The sequence below is a fragment of the Octopus bimaculoides genome, chromosome 20 (assembly GCF_001194135.2).
Source record: "Octopus bimaculoides isolate UCB-OBI-ISO-001 chromosome 20, ASM119413v2, whole genome shotgun sequence".
In the NCBI taxonomy this organism is placed as follows: Eukaryota; Metazoa; Mollusca; class Cephalopoda; order Octopoda; family Octopodidae; genus Octopus; species Octopus bimaculoides.
The window spans coordinates 24,872,785-24,887,166 of record NC_069000.1 but is presented as its reverse complement, the minus strand read 5'-3'; the positions used below and the strand labels follow the sequence as shown (position 1 = coordinate 24,887,166).

The window sequence follows — 14,382 nt, the reverse complement described above, 5'->3', positions numbered from 1 at the left end:
GTTTTTTTCGTCGCCATGATAGATCGCTGACCACAACATTTAAAATTTTTTTCTCCGTGTTTTTCTCCTTGTTTTTCTCCTTATTCTTTCTGTCGAAGAGCGTAGCTCGAAACGTTAAAGACTTTCTCTATTCCCGTTAAAGACTTTCTCTATATATCCGAGCGTTAAACTAATACATCCTTTTGTTGTTTATACCACCTGTCCTCGTCTGTTGTCGATTTTTTCGTAAATTCTCCCATATATATATATATAAGAAAAAGGAGGCAGTTAGAATTTTGAATAATTCTTTTTTAGTGCTTTATATATATATATATATATGTGTGTGTGTGTGTGTGTGTGTGTGTAGATATAGATATATATATATTTAAAAAGCGCTAAAAAAGAATTATCCAAAATTCTGACTGCCTCCTTTTTCTTAATATACAATATCTGTGCACCACTTCAAATACATACTTTCTCTCTCTCTCTCTCTCTCTCCACACACACACACGTAGATGTGTGGGGGTGTTTTATGTGTGTATGCATGTATGTATGTATGCATGCATGTATGCATGTATGTATGTATGTATACATGAATGTCCTCATTATTTTCAGGATTTCACTCGGCACATTTATGAACCATTAACTTCGTTGACTTCCGTACTTGTTGCCATTTCTTCAATCGGAGCTCTAATTGCTGCAGTCCTGGCCCAGCCAAGGTAAGAACGTAAACGTAGTCATTTACTAAAGTCTTTAGAGGTAACAATTCTGGAAAATCTACGATCCACAAGCCAACCACGTGGTCGTTTGACATGCAAGATATAACATCCATATCTCCCTTAAATCATATGTTGTCTTGGATTGTAATGAAGGGCTTAGATTCACCATGTCGTAGAAAAGGACGAAGTGGTCAAGATGAATAGCATTTGATCATAGGTCTGACTTGGGTCTGATGAACTCCTTTGACGATTTCATTGCACGAACATCAAGTTGTTAGACCAACTGGAAAACCTAATCATTGAATCAGTATAACACGCTGCTGAATATTCCACAGACGCATGTGTCCTTAACAGAACGTGACACAAATGGGGTAAGGTTGTACTTTTGAATTGCTAGGTCAATCCATCCAACGAGCCTCTACACAACACTTTCCACTGCTCTCATTTCTCTCATAAGGCTTGGGTCAACCCGAGGCTGTAGTAAAAGATATTTGTCCGAAATTTCATGCAGTGGGATTGAACCAAGGAACTCATGATTGTGAAGCGAACTTTGTAACCACTCAATGATGCCTACGTCCACACTTGAGGTTAAACACTAACAATAACAACATCCATGATGCTGTTGTCATTCATTGTAGCAATAAGATATGTAGTAGTTCAAAAACACCCCAGCAGCAAGGTATGTATTGTATCACTGTTGTTGTTGTTTAGCCCCAGGTCAACTGTGATCAAGGAGGCATATAAAAACATTCCATTCATGAGTATTCCGATAATTTGGAGATATGTAGGGCAGTATCTACTGTATACTTCTTTTTTAAAGATAATGGAATGTGATTTTACTGTTATTTCTAGCAGGTCAAGCAATTGGAAAGATCCTTTCTCCAGACTTCTTTGTCACACTGTTTCCATTATATGTGTAGTGGCACAAGCAGTCAGCGCCATATTGGATGAGATCTTGCGGCAGCCATTGCCATCCCCGAGACTGGAGTGAGACCTCACCTGCATCCATTTGCCATGCACGAGATCACAACGAGGCTTGTGATGGCAAACTGGATATAAGGGCCCAACAAACAGATTCTATCTCTTCTTCACTGCAAGCGCGTGCTGAACATACTGGGTCTCCAGGCTAGTCTGCATGTCGTATCTCCAGAGGCAACGGGCCAGCGTAACGGAGATACAACGAACGCACACAGCTTGAGATGGCATACTGAGAGCAACACACTTCACCTTCAGTGTAACTTGTAAATAAAACTGGTCGAGAATTTGCATTTTACTTAAGACTTCTTTTCTCACCTGCTGGAGCCTGCAACACCACAAAGAACAAAAATTAATGGGAGAAGGCGATATTCAGCCGATATCGTGAACCTTGCCTCCCGTTATATATGTATCTATGTTAATGGATTCCATCCTAAGTTGGATAAAACTTTTGAGAGATGACGCAGATTTTAACACCACCCTTCCTACCACCAACTTTTAATTGTCATTTTGCATAATTACATACCTTTAAATATTTTCAAAGGCTGAAATAATGGTCAATTTGTTCCATGACTTGATTTCGTTTCTTATCATTTACACTGCCAATACCTCTCAGGAAAAATATGAAGACCACCACATTTCATTTTCCCATTCCATTATATAAGGTCCATTACACTTTGTCATAGAGAGATCATCTTTCATTAGAATTCTATGGAAGAAAACCCTTATTTGTTGAGTTAATAAGATTGTGACTTACTGATCGAAGAGTCATCGGTTTGTATCCTGTCACAAGCACTCAATCTTGTATCCAGCAAATACATTTAACACTCGATGCCTTATCCCATCTTGCACAACAATGAAAATTATGTGTGGGGAAGGCGAGTGTTTTAAGTAGTAAAGTGTGTCATATAACTGATGAGTGCTTCATTAGTTTGCAATGCTTAATTAAAATTATCTTATGACCATGAAGAAAAGAATGGCTGATAAGTTTCACATGCTGCCTGTTTTAACTATGAATTGTAAGCAAAACACACCATCCAGTCCTTGGGTGCCTTCAGCAGAGTTCATTTTAATGCAAGCATTCTCAACAGATCCTTGGTTCTTTACCATGTCCATGTTTTTCTTTTTGGAGATATTGACCTGCAGAGGTTCAAAGGCTGTGCCTCAGCCATCAATTTCACTAATCCTGGAATGTGGCCCTTCAAAGTCCAAAGGCATCATCGCTTTTATTCTAGTCAACTTATTTTTAAGAAATTGGGAAACCAGTCCTCTGTATCTTCTTCTAAGTTAAACACGATGAAGAAGATACGATTTTCAGAAATTTCCCATGCAATGACACATTACATTGCAAGACAAAAAAAAAAAAACACAACCTACAGAATGGCCCTGAAGCCAAAGTTTAACCTCCCACAATCTTTAGATTCTTCAGTTTGTTGCAACTGCGTCCAAACCACATGTACTTTAATGACACAACCAAATTCTGCAGACTAACACTAGATGTACATCACAATGTCTAAATATTAATCTTGACCATGAATATCTCGAAATTTAATTTTGATTAACACAATGTCTAAAGCTTAATCTTGAGACTAACTAGGTGTTTTAGTCATGGCTAGCATGTCTGAAATATAATTTTGAAACTAAACAATGTCTAAATCTTAATATTGATACTAAAACTATTTTTAAACCTGAATCTTGGGATAAATGCAACTTGTAAATCTTCATCTTGTGATTAATACTACACTTAAGCCTTAATCTTTACAAACTCTTTATCTATGTCATCATCTTTCAACAGACTATTGTTTGCTGCTGCCAAGTTTGGTCACAGCCCTACAATAATGAGGATGCTACATGAACGCTTCAAGACACCATGGTTAGCAAATTTTGCCTTAGTAAGTAGTAGTTATTCAATTTTCCAAACTGCTTTCTTATTAGCTGAGTCTATGGATACCTCTTGCTTGCAATACATCTAAATTCATATTCTGACACAAAATGATTTCTTTTAAATGTTTGGTTTGAACTCCACAGTGTCTCTAGTTACAGTTAAATCTTCCAAAAATTATACCCTACCATTTTCAAAATAAAAACGGAAATGTCGGATACTGTTATCCTATATACTCAGTTTGGAAAGAAAAAAGATTAAATGGTCACAACTTGAATGGCTTTGGTCATATGTTTCAGTGCTAACCTAAAGTTTAAACAACAACAATTAAAAGAAAATAAATGATGAATTCACCAAGAATATGATATAAGCAAATCCAAAGACCTATTCTTCAGTAATGAAACTGTGCTAATGATAAATTTTTTTTTAAATGTCACTATTATTTCATTTAGTGACGCTCCTTGTTTAGATGGTTGGTGGATCTTATTTGCAAAGTTTTTGTGCTGGATAGTTGTATGGTCAAAATCTAGTGTAAAACCAAGTTTCTTCTGGTGTAGAATCACAGCACAACTTTGGCAAGTGTTTTATACTATCGTCTTTTACTATAGTCCCAGGTTGACTATAGTAAAGAGGTAAATTAGGTAGACAGAAATTATCATGGAGTTTATTGATACAGATTTTCTACAGCTGGAGGTCCTTCCCGTTGTCAACTCTTACATGTTTCCAAACTAAAACTGGAATAAGATACCAGACATGTTAAAAATGTTGTCTGTCATACTCCCGTCACATGAAACTAACAGTAGCACATAAAAACGTATATTGCGTTTCATCATCATCATCATCATTTAACATCCATTGCCTATGCTGGCATGGGTCAGATGGTTTGACCAGGGCTCAAGTCTGATTTGGCTTAGTTTTCTATGGCTGGATACCCTTCCTAATGCCAACCACTCTGAGAATGTAATGGGTGCCATTTTCATGACACCGGTATCTGCCACAACTGCGATTTTACTTGCCTTGATGGGTCTTCTTCTCAAGCATGACAAAGGTCTCAGTCATTGCCTCCGTGAGGTCCAACATGTGAAAGGAGCATTTCACTTGCCACCGGCATCAGCCATTTTGCCTCCATGGGGTTTAATGCTCAAAAGGTACTTTTTACGTGCTGCTGGCACGGTGCCAGTTATGTGACACCAGCATCAGCCACGACTATGATTTTACTTGGCTTGATGAGTCTTCTCCAGCACAACATATCACCAAAGTTCTCGGTCACTAGTCATTGCCTCTGTGAGGCACAAAGTTCGAAGATCATGCTTCACCACCTCTACCCATGTCTTCCTGTGTCTACCTCTACCACAGGTTCCCTCCCCAATTAGAGGTTGGTACTTCTTTACACAGCTGTCCTCGTCCATACGCATCACATGACCATACCAGCGCAGTTGTCTCTTTTGCACACCACATCTGATGCCTCTTATGCCCAGCTTTTCTCTCATGACACTTACACTCTGTCGAACATGCACACTGACATTGCACATACAGCAAAGTATACTGGCTCCATTTCTTTCAAGCCTATGTATGTCCTTGGCTGTTACAGCCCATGTTTCACTGCCAACAAAGGTAGGAGCTCTCTGAATTTTGCCCAGCCTAATCTTATTCTCCATGTTGTCGGAGCATCCACCCCCCACTACTAACTTGGTCACCTAGATAACAGAGGCTGTCTACTACCTTTAACTATTTTCTGTACAATTTCAGTGTTTATTGTACCTGTGCATCTTCCACACACAAAAGCTATTTTCCTTGTTAGCCTTCCTCTGTTATTATTGCACCTCTTATGTGTCAGTAGCTTGCACCGGGTACATCTTATGGAGTTTCTACCTATGCCTTTTCTACAGATCAAGCAGGGCCGTCTACCTGAGGGAATTTGTGATCTGTCTACCTTCCTACTTACTAAGACCTTGGTTTTTGCTAGGTTAACTCTAAGGCACTTCAATTCTAGACTTTGCTTTCACACCTGAAACTTCTCTAGTTCTGGTAGTGATTCAACAATAAGAACAAGGTCATCAGCATAGAGGAGCTCTTAGGGACAGCCTGTCTTAAATTTTTCTGTTATTGCCTGGAGGACTATGATGAACAAGTGGGGTTGAGGACTGATCTTTGGTGAACCCCTACTTGTACCCTGGAATCTTCACTGTACTCATTGCCAACCCTCACCTTACAGGTAGCGTCCCTGTACGTGTCTTGTACACTCACCGATCCCTAGTTTCCGCATTGACCACCAGATAAGGAATCAGGGGACTCTATCAAAGGCTTTCCCCAAGTCGACAAAGCTAAGTACAGAGGTTTATCTTTGGCTATATATTTCTCCTACAGCTGCCTTACCCGAAATATAACATCAGTGGTGATTCTCCCTGGCACAAAACCAAACTACATCTCATCTAGACTAACTCTCTCTCTAATTAGTTTGGCTATGACCTCCTCCGTAACTTTCATTACCTGATCCAACAATTTGATACCTCTGTAATTATTTCTAAGGCATCACCTTCACCTTTGTAGCAGTTGACTATGGTGCTGCTACACCAGTCATTGGGTATGACCCCTTCATGAACCACTTGATTTACAATACAGGTGACTAGACCATAATCCACACTGCCAGATATTTTAAGCACCTCAGTGGTGATTCCTGATGGGCTGGGGGCTTTCCCTGTCTTCATATCCTTAATTGCTTTATCTACCAAGGTATTGTCGATTCGGATAGCTGGTCTCTCTATTGGGTCAACATTTGGCAGGCTCTTCTCCTCCGATTCATTCTCCAAATTCAGCAGTCTTTCATAAAGGCATTTCCAAGCCTCTTTCTTTGCAAAATCATTAAATGAAAGTGCGTCATCATCCATGTGGACATATTTCTCTCCTGTGATATCACAATTATCTCACACACTGTCTTGCAATCCAAAACACTTCAAGTCTTTGGTCTTCACATCGCTGAACATTGGTAAACTTCTTTTCTGCTTCTCCCTTGGCTAGATATACCTGTCTCCTAGCTTCCTTTCTGGCTATCTGATACAGTTCCCTGCTATCCCCACTCTTCCAAGCCTGTTTCTTTTCTCTGATGGCCCTGTCTACTGTATCATTCCACCACCACGTCACCTTAGGTCTGGATGGTACTTTGCACCAGCTGCAGATTTGGTCTGTGGCACTCAGCAAGCTGTCCTGCAGGATTTCCCAGATGACCTCTATGTCACAAGTTTGTAGCTCCTCCTCACTCTCCTCAAATTTCTCACTTAGGATGTCCCTAAATCTCTGACCATATGAAGGGTCCTTAAGCTTCCAAATCCTTCTTTTCCAGATTGGTTTGCTGGGGGGTACATTCTTCACCAGATAGGATCTTTGTATTTAGGAGCACCCATGCACCCTGCTGTCTGGTGACCCATTTTGAATTCCTCTGTTATGGCCTGGATGACTGTGATAAATAATAATGGAGTGAGAACTGAGCCCTGGTGGGCTTCTACTTGTTCACTAAATTCATCACTGGCTGACTCTCACCCAACTGACAGCACTGCTGTACATGGCTTGTACAGCTCTAACAGGCCACTCATCTACTCCTAGTTGCCTTAGAGACCACCAGATAACAGAGTGAGTGACTGTCAAAAGCTTTCTCCAGGTTGACAAAGGCCATGTACAGTGGTTTACTTTTGGCCAAATACTTTCCCTGCAGATGTCTCACTAGGAAGATGGCATCTTCCCAGATATAAAACCAAATTGCATCTCATCTAGTTTAATCCTATTCTTAATCAACTGAGCTATAATAACTCACTGTAACTTTCATGAACTAGTCTAGTAATTATAGTAAATAGGTAAAATCTCTTACAGCTGTTTCTAGAATAGGTAAGCATGTGGTGCATATGTTATCGAGTAAAGATTTCCACATAAGCTTACTATTCCATCATCATTAGAGAGAGGAAAATAAAGAATATCCTTAACAAGGATATTAGTAGTTATCATTTCATCGAATAACTAAGGAGTGTCCAAAGAAGAAATATAATATTGTTTGGTAGTTCATGGTTAAAGAATTACTTAAATCCTTAGTAAACAATAATATCCATTAGCAGTTCCATTGTTGAAGTATCAAGGAAAATCCAAGGTAAAAGGTGAGCTTTGATAGGCAGCTTCGAAACCATCTTGTTTTCAGTAACAGTTCAAGCCAGAATTTTAATGGTAAGCCAAACTGAATACTTATAGTACATACCTGTTATATTACATCATAATAAGTAAATCCTTTATATATATATATATATATATATATATATATATCATCATCAATAATCATTATCATTATCATTTAACATCCGTTTTCCATGCTGGCATGGGTTGGACAGTTCGACTGGAGTCTGGGAAGCCAGGAGGCTGCACCAGGTTCCAGTCTGATCTAACAGTGTTTCTATAGCTGGATGCCCTTCCTAACGCCAACCACTCCAAGAGTGTAGGGGGTGTTTTTTACATGTCACTGGCACAGGGGCCAGAGGGGGCTGGCAATGACCACGATCAGTTGGTGCTTTTTTACGTGCCACCAGCACAGAAGCCAGTCAAGGCAGCGCTAGCATCGGCCACATTCAGATGATGATTCTTATGTGCCACTGGCATGGGGATCACAACTATAATTTCTATTGGATTTTGGTTTTGATGTACTTGACTCAATAGGTCTCCTCAAGCATGGCATATCGCCCTACAATCCAGGTACTTTTGAGTGGGCTGGTTATGTGACACTGGTGTAGGTTACAGCCGTGAACTCACTTTATTTGCCGGGTCTTCTCAGTCACAGCATATCTCCAGAGGTTTTGGTCTTTTGTCATTGCCTCTGTGAGGCCCAACGTTTGAAGGTCATGCTTCACCACCTCATCCCATGTTTTCTTGGGTCTCCCTCTACCTTGGATTCTTTCCACTGTTTGGGAGTGGCACTTCTTCACACAGCTCTCCTCATCCATCCATAGTACATGACCATGCAAACGCAAACGTCTGTCTCGAACGCCACATCCAATGTTTCTTATGTCCAACATCTCTCTCAGGGCACTTACACTCTGTCATGTGTGCACACTGACATTACACATCCAGCAGATCATGCTAGCTTCATTTCTTTCAAGCCTACGCATGTCTTCAGCAATCACGGCCCATGTTTCACTGCCATGAAGCATGGCAGCTCACACACATGCATCATACAATCTACTTTTCATTTTGAGCAAGAGGCTCTTTGTCACCAGTAGGGATAGAGGCTTTCTGAACTTTGCCCAGGCTATTCTTATTCTAGTGGTAACACTTTCTGAGCATCCACACCCACTACAGACTTGGTCAACTAGGTAGTGGAAGCTATCAACTACTTCTAGTTTCTCCCCCTGGCATGTGATGGAATCTGTTTTCTGAGCATCTGTTGTGTTTATTGCCCCAGTGCATCTGCCGCACAAGAAAGCTGTCTTCCCAGTTAATCTTCCTTTGATGTTGCTGCACCTCTTATGTGTCCATAGCTTACACTGCGTACATCTTATGGAGTTTCTACCTACACCTTTTCTACAGATCAAGCAGGGCCACCTACCTGGAGGGGTGTGTGATGTGTTCGCCTTCCTACTTATGAGAACTTTGGTCCTTGCAACATTGACTCTAAGGCCCTTCAATTCTAAACCTTGCTTATAGCTGGAAAAAGATTAGAAATCTGCACAAATGAAATTTTTATATGTAAAAGATGGAGGTGGAAATAGTACAGATATAATTAATAGGAACGTAATCAGAGAAGACAGTTTTCGTATTTGGAAGATGCACAGAATCCATGAAAACTTTAGATTCTCTCAAATGCCCTGGTAACTCATTAGAGGTAGTAGGTAATTTCTGCTACCCAGGGAACCAGATTAATAGTAGGGAAGGATGCACGGAGAGTGTGATAGCTGGAATAAGAATAAGATGGAGAAAATTCAGAGAGCTGTTACATCTGTTGACCTCAAAAGGTTTCTCTCTCTGAGTGAAAGGAAGATTTATGATGCATGTACATGGACAGCAATTCTACATGGTAGTAGATGTAAGCCCTGAATGCAGAGGACATGCAAGAAGGTTAGAAAGGAATGAGGTTAGTATGCTCCGCTGGATGTGTAATGTATGTGTACATATTCAGCAGAGAGCTAGTGATTTTAATAGCTGTGTGCAAGACAGAAGACTGTACTGGTTTATTCATATGATGTGGATGGGATGCTGACAGCTCCATAAAGAAGTACCAATCTCTCAAAGTGCTCAATCGGTACTTATTTTATCAACCCCTGAAAGAATGAGAGGCAAAGCTGAATTTGAACTCAGAACATAAAAACAGATAAACTGCCACAAAGCATTTTGCCCAGCATGCTAACAATTCCACTTAACAAGCTCTGAGCCACAAGCTTCACAGCTAATATATAAAGAAATGTATGTAGGCACTACTTTGTATTGAATTTTGTATTACCAAACTTCTGTGTGTGTGTATGTCTTCATCATACTCATTCAAACACACGTCACCTTCTCTTTCCTGTTTGCTTTGAACAAATGGAGCATCAAAGAATGAACTTTTTAGTCTTACAGTAGACAAAATCTCTGTAATGCTGGTGCCACAATTAATAGAACCATGACACTCTGTAAAGGGGTTGGTGAATAAACAAAACACTGTTGATAGAGAAGATTCCTTAGTCTCACTGAGGATATGACAACTGTTCTTGTATTGGTGCCATTATACAATGTACCCACCCAGTTGTTCACTCTGCAATGTGGTTAGAGTTAGAAAGGACATTAAATCATAGGAACCATACCAAAATTGGAACATGCAAGAAAGGCATGGTACTCTGACTCATCTAGAAAGAAAGTAACTCTGAAAAATAATTGATTCAGAGATTATCCATCCAACTCATACCAGCATGGAAATCAGACATAAAAATGATTTGACTGATTGATTGATTTTCCTCAGCTCGTTTTCTTTTATAATTTGTAAATTCCACTGGCCAAAATTTATTCATAACTCATTTTCTATTTGCAAAAACTGTCAAGTGATCAAAAAGACTTGAAAAGGTTCTATGCTGATGGTACCAAAAGTTAGATATCAATACTATCGTTGTTTACAAATTCAAATAAATAATGAATAAAAATTGTTTTATTTCAGTGTATTTGGGCTTTAGTAATGCTGTTCACAGGAGAAAGCCAACATTTCATGGAAATCCTTGGTACTTTCACTGTATATTCTGCAATTAACATCAATCTGTGTCATCTATACTATAGGTGGAAAGCGCCTGATGTAAAGCGACCATATAAGGTAAGAATAAGCTGACCTTTTCTTTTTGTTTTCTCCTGTCATTGTAAAAAGATGTAGAATATTGCCATAAAAGCTTCATATTGTTATATCATCCCTATGGCATGTGTCATAAAACTGAACCATACGGTCAGAAGATGAAGCCTTATGACTAAATACACAGTGTTGTGTCCCAGAGCAAAAACTTATAACTTCTCAAAGAATGGAGAAAATTACCCAACGATGCCTGCTGCAAGAAAACTTAACTGTAAAGTAGGCATTAGCATAGTGATGTAATAAACCAAGAAATTTTAACCAAAATTACCTTAAGATTGAGAACAATCATTGTGGTTAGTAGTAGTAGTAGTAGGCAACATCAATAAATAAATAGCTTTACACCAACCAGTGGTAACAATGACCTGTAATAGCAGATGTTAAATTGTCAAACCAACAAAATGAAAAACACAAAAAAAAAAAACACCTGAAGACGATTATAGAATACACCGGTTAAAACATCATCATTGTTTTAATGTCCATTTTTCAATATTTGCATGGTTCAGACAGGATTTTTTGAGGCAGATTTCTATGGCTGGATACCCTTCCTATCACCAACCCACACCTGTTTTCAAGCAATGCAATATTTTCTCATGACCAGATATATTTCATGGAACATTGAATAAATAATTTATGTACAAAAGCCAATCTTAAAATTATTTGCACTGACTCAGGTATATTACTGAAAAGCAAAAATCAATAGTGACAGGATTTGAACTCAGAAAGAGGTCACTATTTACTATACAACACTCAAGTTGCCTTACTCCCAAACTAAGCTAAAGATATTGTTACAAGGATGCTTGTTCACTGTCATGGTGGCTTGTTATATTGATGAAGACCATCGTTGTGAGGTTTAGCTGATTGTGTGTATAAATGAAGCAATGCCCAAACTTTTAACTTATTTATTGCCAGACATGATTTACTGCATTGACTTTTACAAAAGATGCTGATAATTTATGTACTGATTGGGAGGAGAGAACTACACTGAGTCTTGTAGAAGGCTAATTGTGGTACAACATGTGTCCAAAGTCGTTTCTTGCTTGAGATGATCTGTCTGAATGCCTGCCTGCTGTGAGTGCTGAAGTTGGACTACCTTACTCATCATCCAAGGGGGCATATCACACCACAGCTTCATGTTGATTTATAGATCAACCATGTGAAACTATGATGGCTGACTTGTGATTTCTAACATCTGATTAATATTTAATATACCAACGATATCAGTTAACACTTTAACCTCAATTTATGCTCACATGCTATCTAAAATCTTGCACATAACTGTACATGCTTCATGAATAATTATTTTTTTTTCTTTTGCTTCTTATAAGGACCTGTAAAACTCTTGTCAAATTTGACAGAACTAAAACACATATCACAAGATAACAGACTATATAATCTTGCATTCCTTTTAGCTTTGCATGAAAACTCCAGTTCCTCAAAATTGCAAGATTATCATTCCAATAAATTTGCATGATAGACATAACTGCATCACCAAAGTTGGATTCCAGAGAATATTTCAATCCAGCATAGTTTGTTCTGCATAAATTCATAAGAGCAATATCTTTCATATAGGACAAAGTTCTTACAATACACTAAACACAGACAAAAAAGATTTTGGTTAGAATTTCCATTGAAGAGTTTTCGTTTGATGTCTATTCGTTGACTTAACAAACAAATAGTTAAGTATTGTGTGGACACTTGTAGCCTTTACATAACTCTTAGGGAAATGACACAACCTGCATCATTTACGGGTAAAATTCATCCAGCAGGCTTTCAACAATTCTTTCAAATCATTTTCTCTCAGGAAGCTTGGATTGACCCAAAGCTGATACTTGCCCAAGATAACATGCTGTGAAGTTGAACCTGGGATATTGTGACTGTGAAGCAAACTTTTCAGCATCTAACATCACACATAGATACTTTACTCTTAATTGTATGTAACAAGCTTATGTTCTTCAGTTAATATTTCTAACATGACCATCCTATCAGCTATTCTGGCATATCCAAGTTCACTTTAGCCTGCGTATTTATTTTAAGAAAAAAGTTGTTTAAAGATTTGATTGCTAATTATAAGCAAACAGCTAAAATCTGCTGTCCTAAGCTATGCAAAGACATGGAAAGATAGATCTGTGAATTGTACCTAGTTGTTCAGCCAACTACCTGCATATCATAGAACAGCTCAAACAAAGCTAACCTTGGGGCTATATAATCACAAAATCTCAATAAAAACCTTCATTCACCATCAGTAGAAATAACAACACTTATTACCATCATTACACCTTCTATTTGAATTTGATAACTTTGCTAACATAGGTGACATATCAATTCAGTTTCTTCAATCAATGATACATGTACATTAGGTGTTTCCATTTATGTTAATATAGCAGGGATTTATTTTCTTCAATGCCTGCAAGGTAATGATAGGTGCAGACATGAAAGTAAGTAACAAAGTTTGTTCTGAAACTACATGGTTTCACATTCATTCCGCTGTACTTAGGCAGCATCTTGGACAAGTGTTTTGTTCTGGGACTGACAAATGTCTAGAGTTAAACTGGTAAATGGAAATTGTACTGAAGACTGTTTTGTGTGCGTGTGTGTGTATGCATGAGCATAGATGTTTATTACTGTTTCTTTACATGACACTGCTTGGTCATATTTTTTACTTCTGTAAATACCACTAAGCAGTTTTGGTGTGTGAATATAAGTGAAATAAAGATACCTTACTTAAGACACAAGAAAGGGTTAGCAACAAGAAAGGCAGCCACCCATAGAATAAGCTTCAATAATCCCATCTAACCAATATCAACATTTAAAAGCATTTACAAATGATAAAGTAACCCCATAAAGAAGAAACTGTGAAAACTGTTTAAACACACATCCTTTGAATAGTTCTCTAAGTATTAATCAGGCTATGTTTAACTTCATTTCCCTACCAGACAAAGCAATCACAATCAAAGCTAACACCTCATCATCTAATTATGTTACCTATTCTTTTCCTTTTAGGTGAATATTTCTATTCCTATTTTTCAACTTATCTTCAACATCTTCGTCATGACAGCTGCAATATATTCCAATCGAAATAGTGTAGCACTATCAGTATCCCTTCTGCTGGCAGCAATACCAGTTTATTGGATTTGTATCTCCTGGAAGAAAAAACCCAAGAATTTCCAAGAATTTCTCAGTAAGAAAACCATGAAGTTTTTCAGTTATTGCACATGATAGATTCTATTTGTTTTTTTTTTTTTGTATTCTTGCATATCAATAGTGATATTGAAAAAAAAAGTCTTTTCTCTAGATTTTCAAACATTGAACCACATTGATTGTGTCTACAGCAAAAACATTATGGATCACATCTTACATTTCTAATTGATAATAGATATCTATATGATTATTAAAAAAAAAAGAAAAATAGCAGGGGCATCTTCCAGATTGTGACCCAACTTTTCGACCGCTGTCACTTTGTCCACGTCTTTGTGTCTGATTATTTTTTT

At 38.2% G+C, this 14,382-nt stretch overlaps 1 protein-coding gene across 1 annotated transcript in view; it reads left to right on the top strand.

The window, feature by feature from the left end:
- The window catches only part of LOC106879876 (large neutral amino acids transporter small subunit 1), a 38,333-nt gene that overhangs the window by 20,894 nt on the left and 3,057 nt on the right, over window positions 1-14,382 (top strand). The window contains exons 5-8 of the mRNA XM_014929644.2: window positions 595-698; window positions 3,469-3,565; window positions 10,712-10,861; window positions 13,895-14,072. Of these exons, the coding sequence (XP_014785130.1) occupies window positions 595-698; window positions 3,469-3,565; window positions 10,712-10,861; window positions 13,895-14,072 (529 nt within the window). The remainder of the gene's footprint in view (window positions 1-594; window positions 699-3,468; window positions 3,566-10,711; window positions 10,862-13,894; window positions 14,073-14,382) is intronic.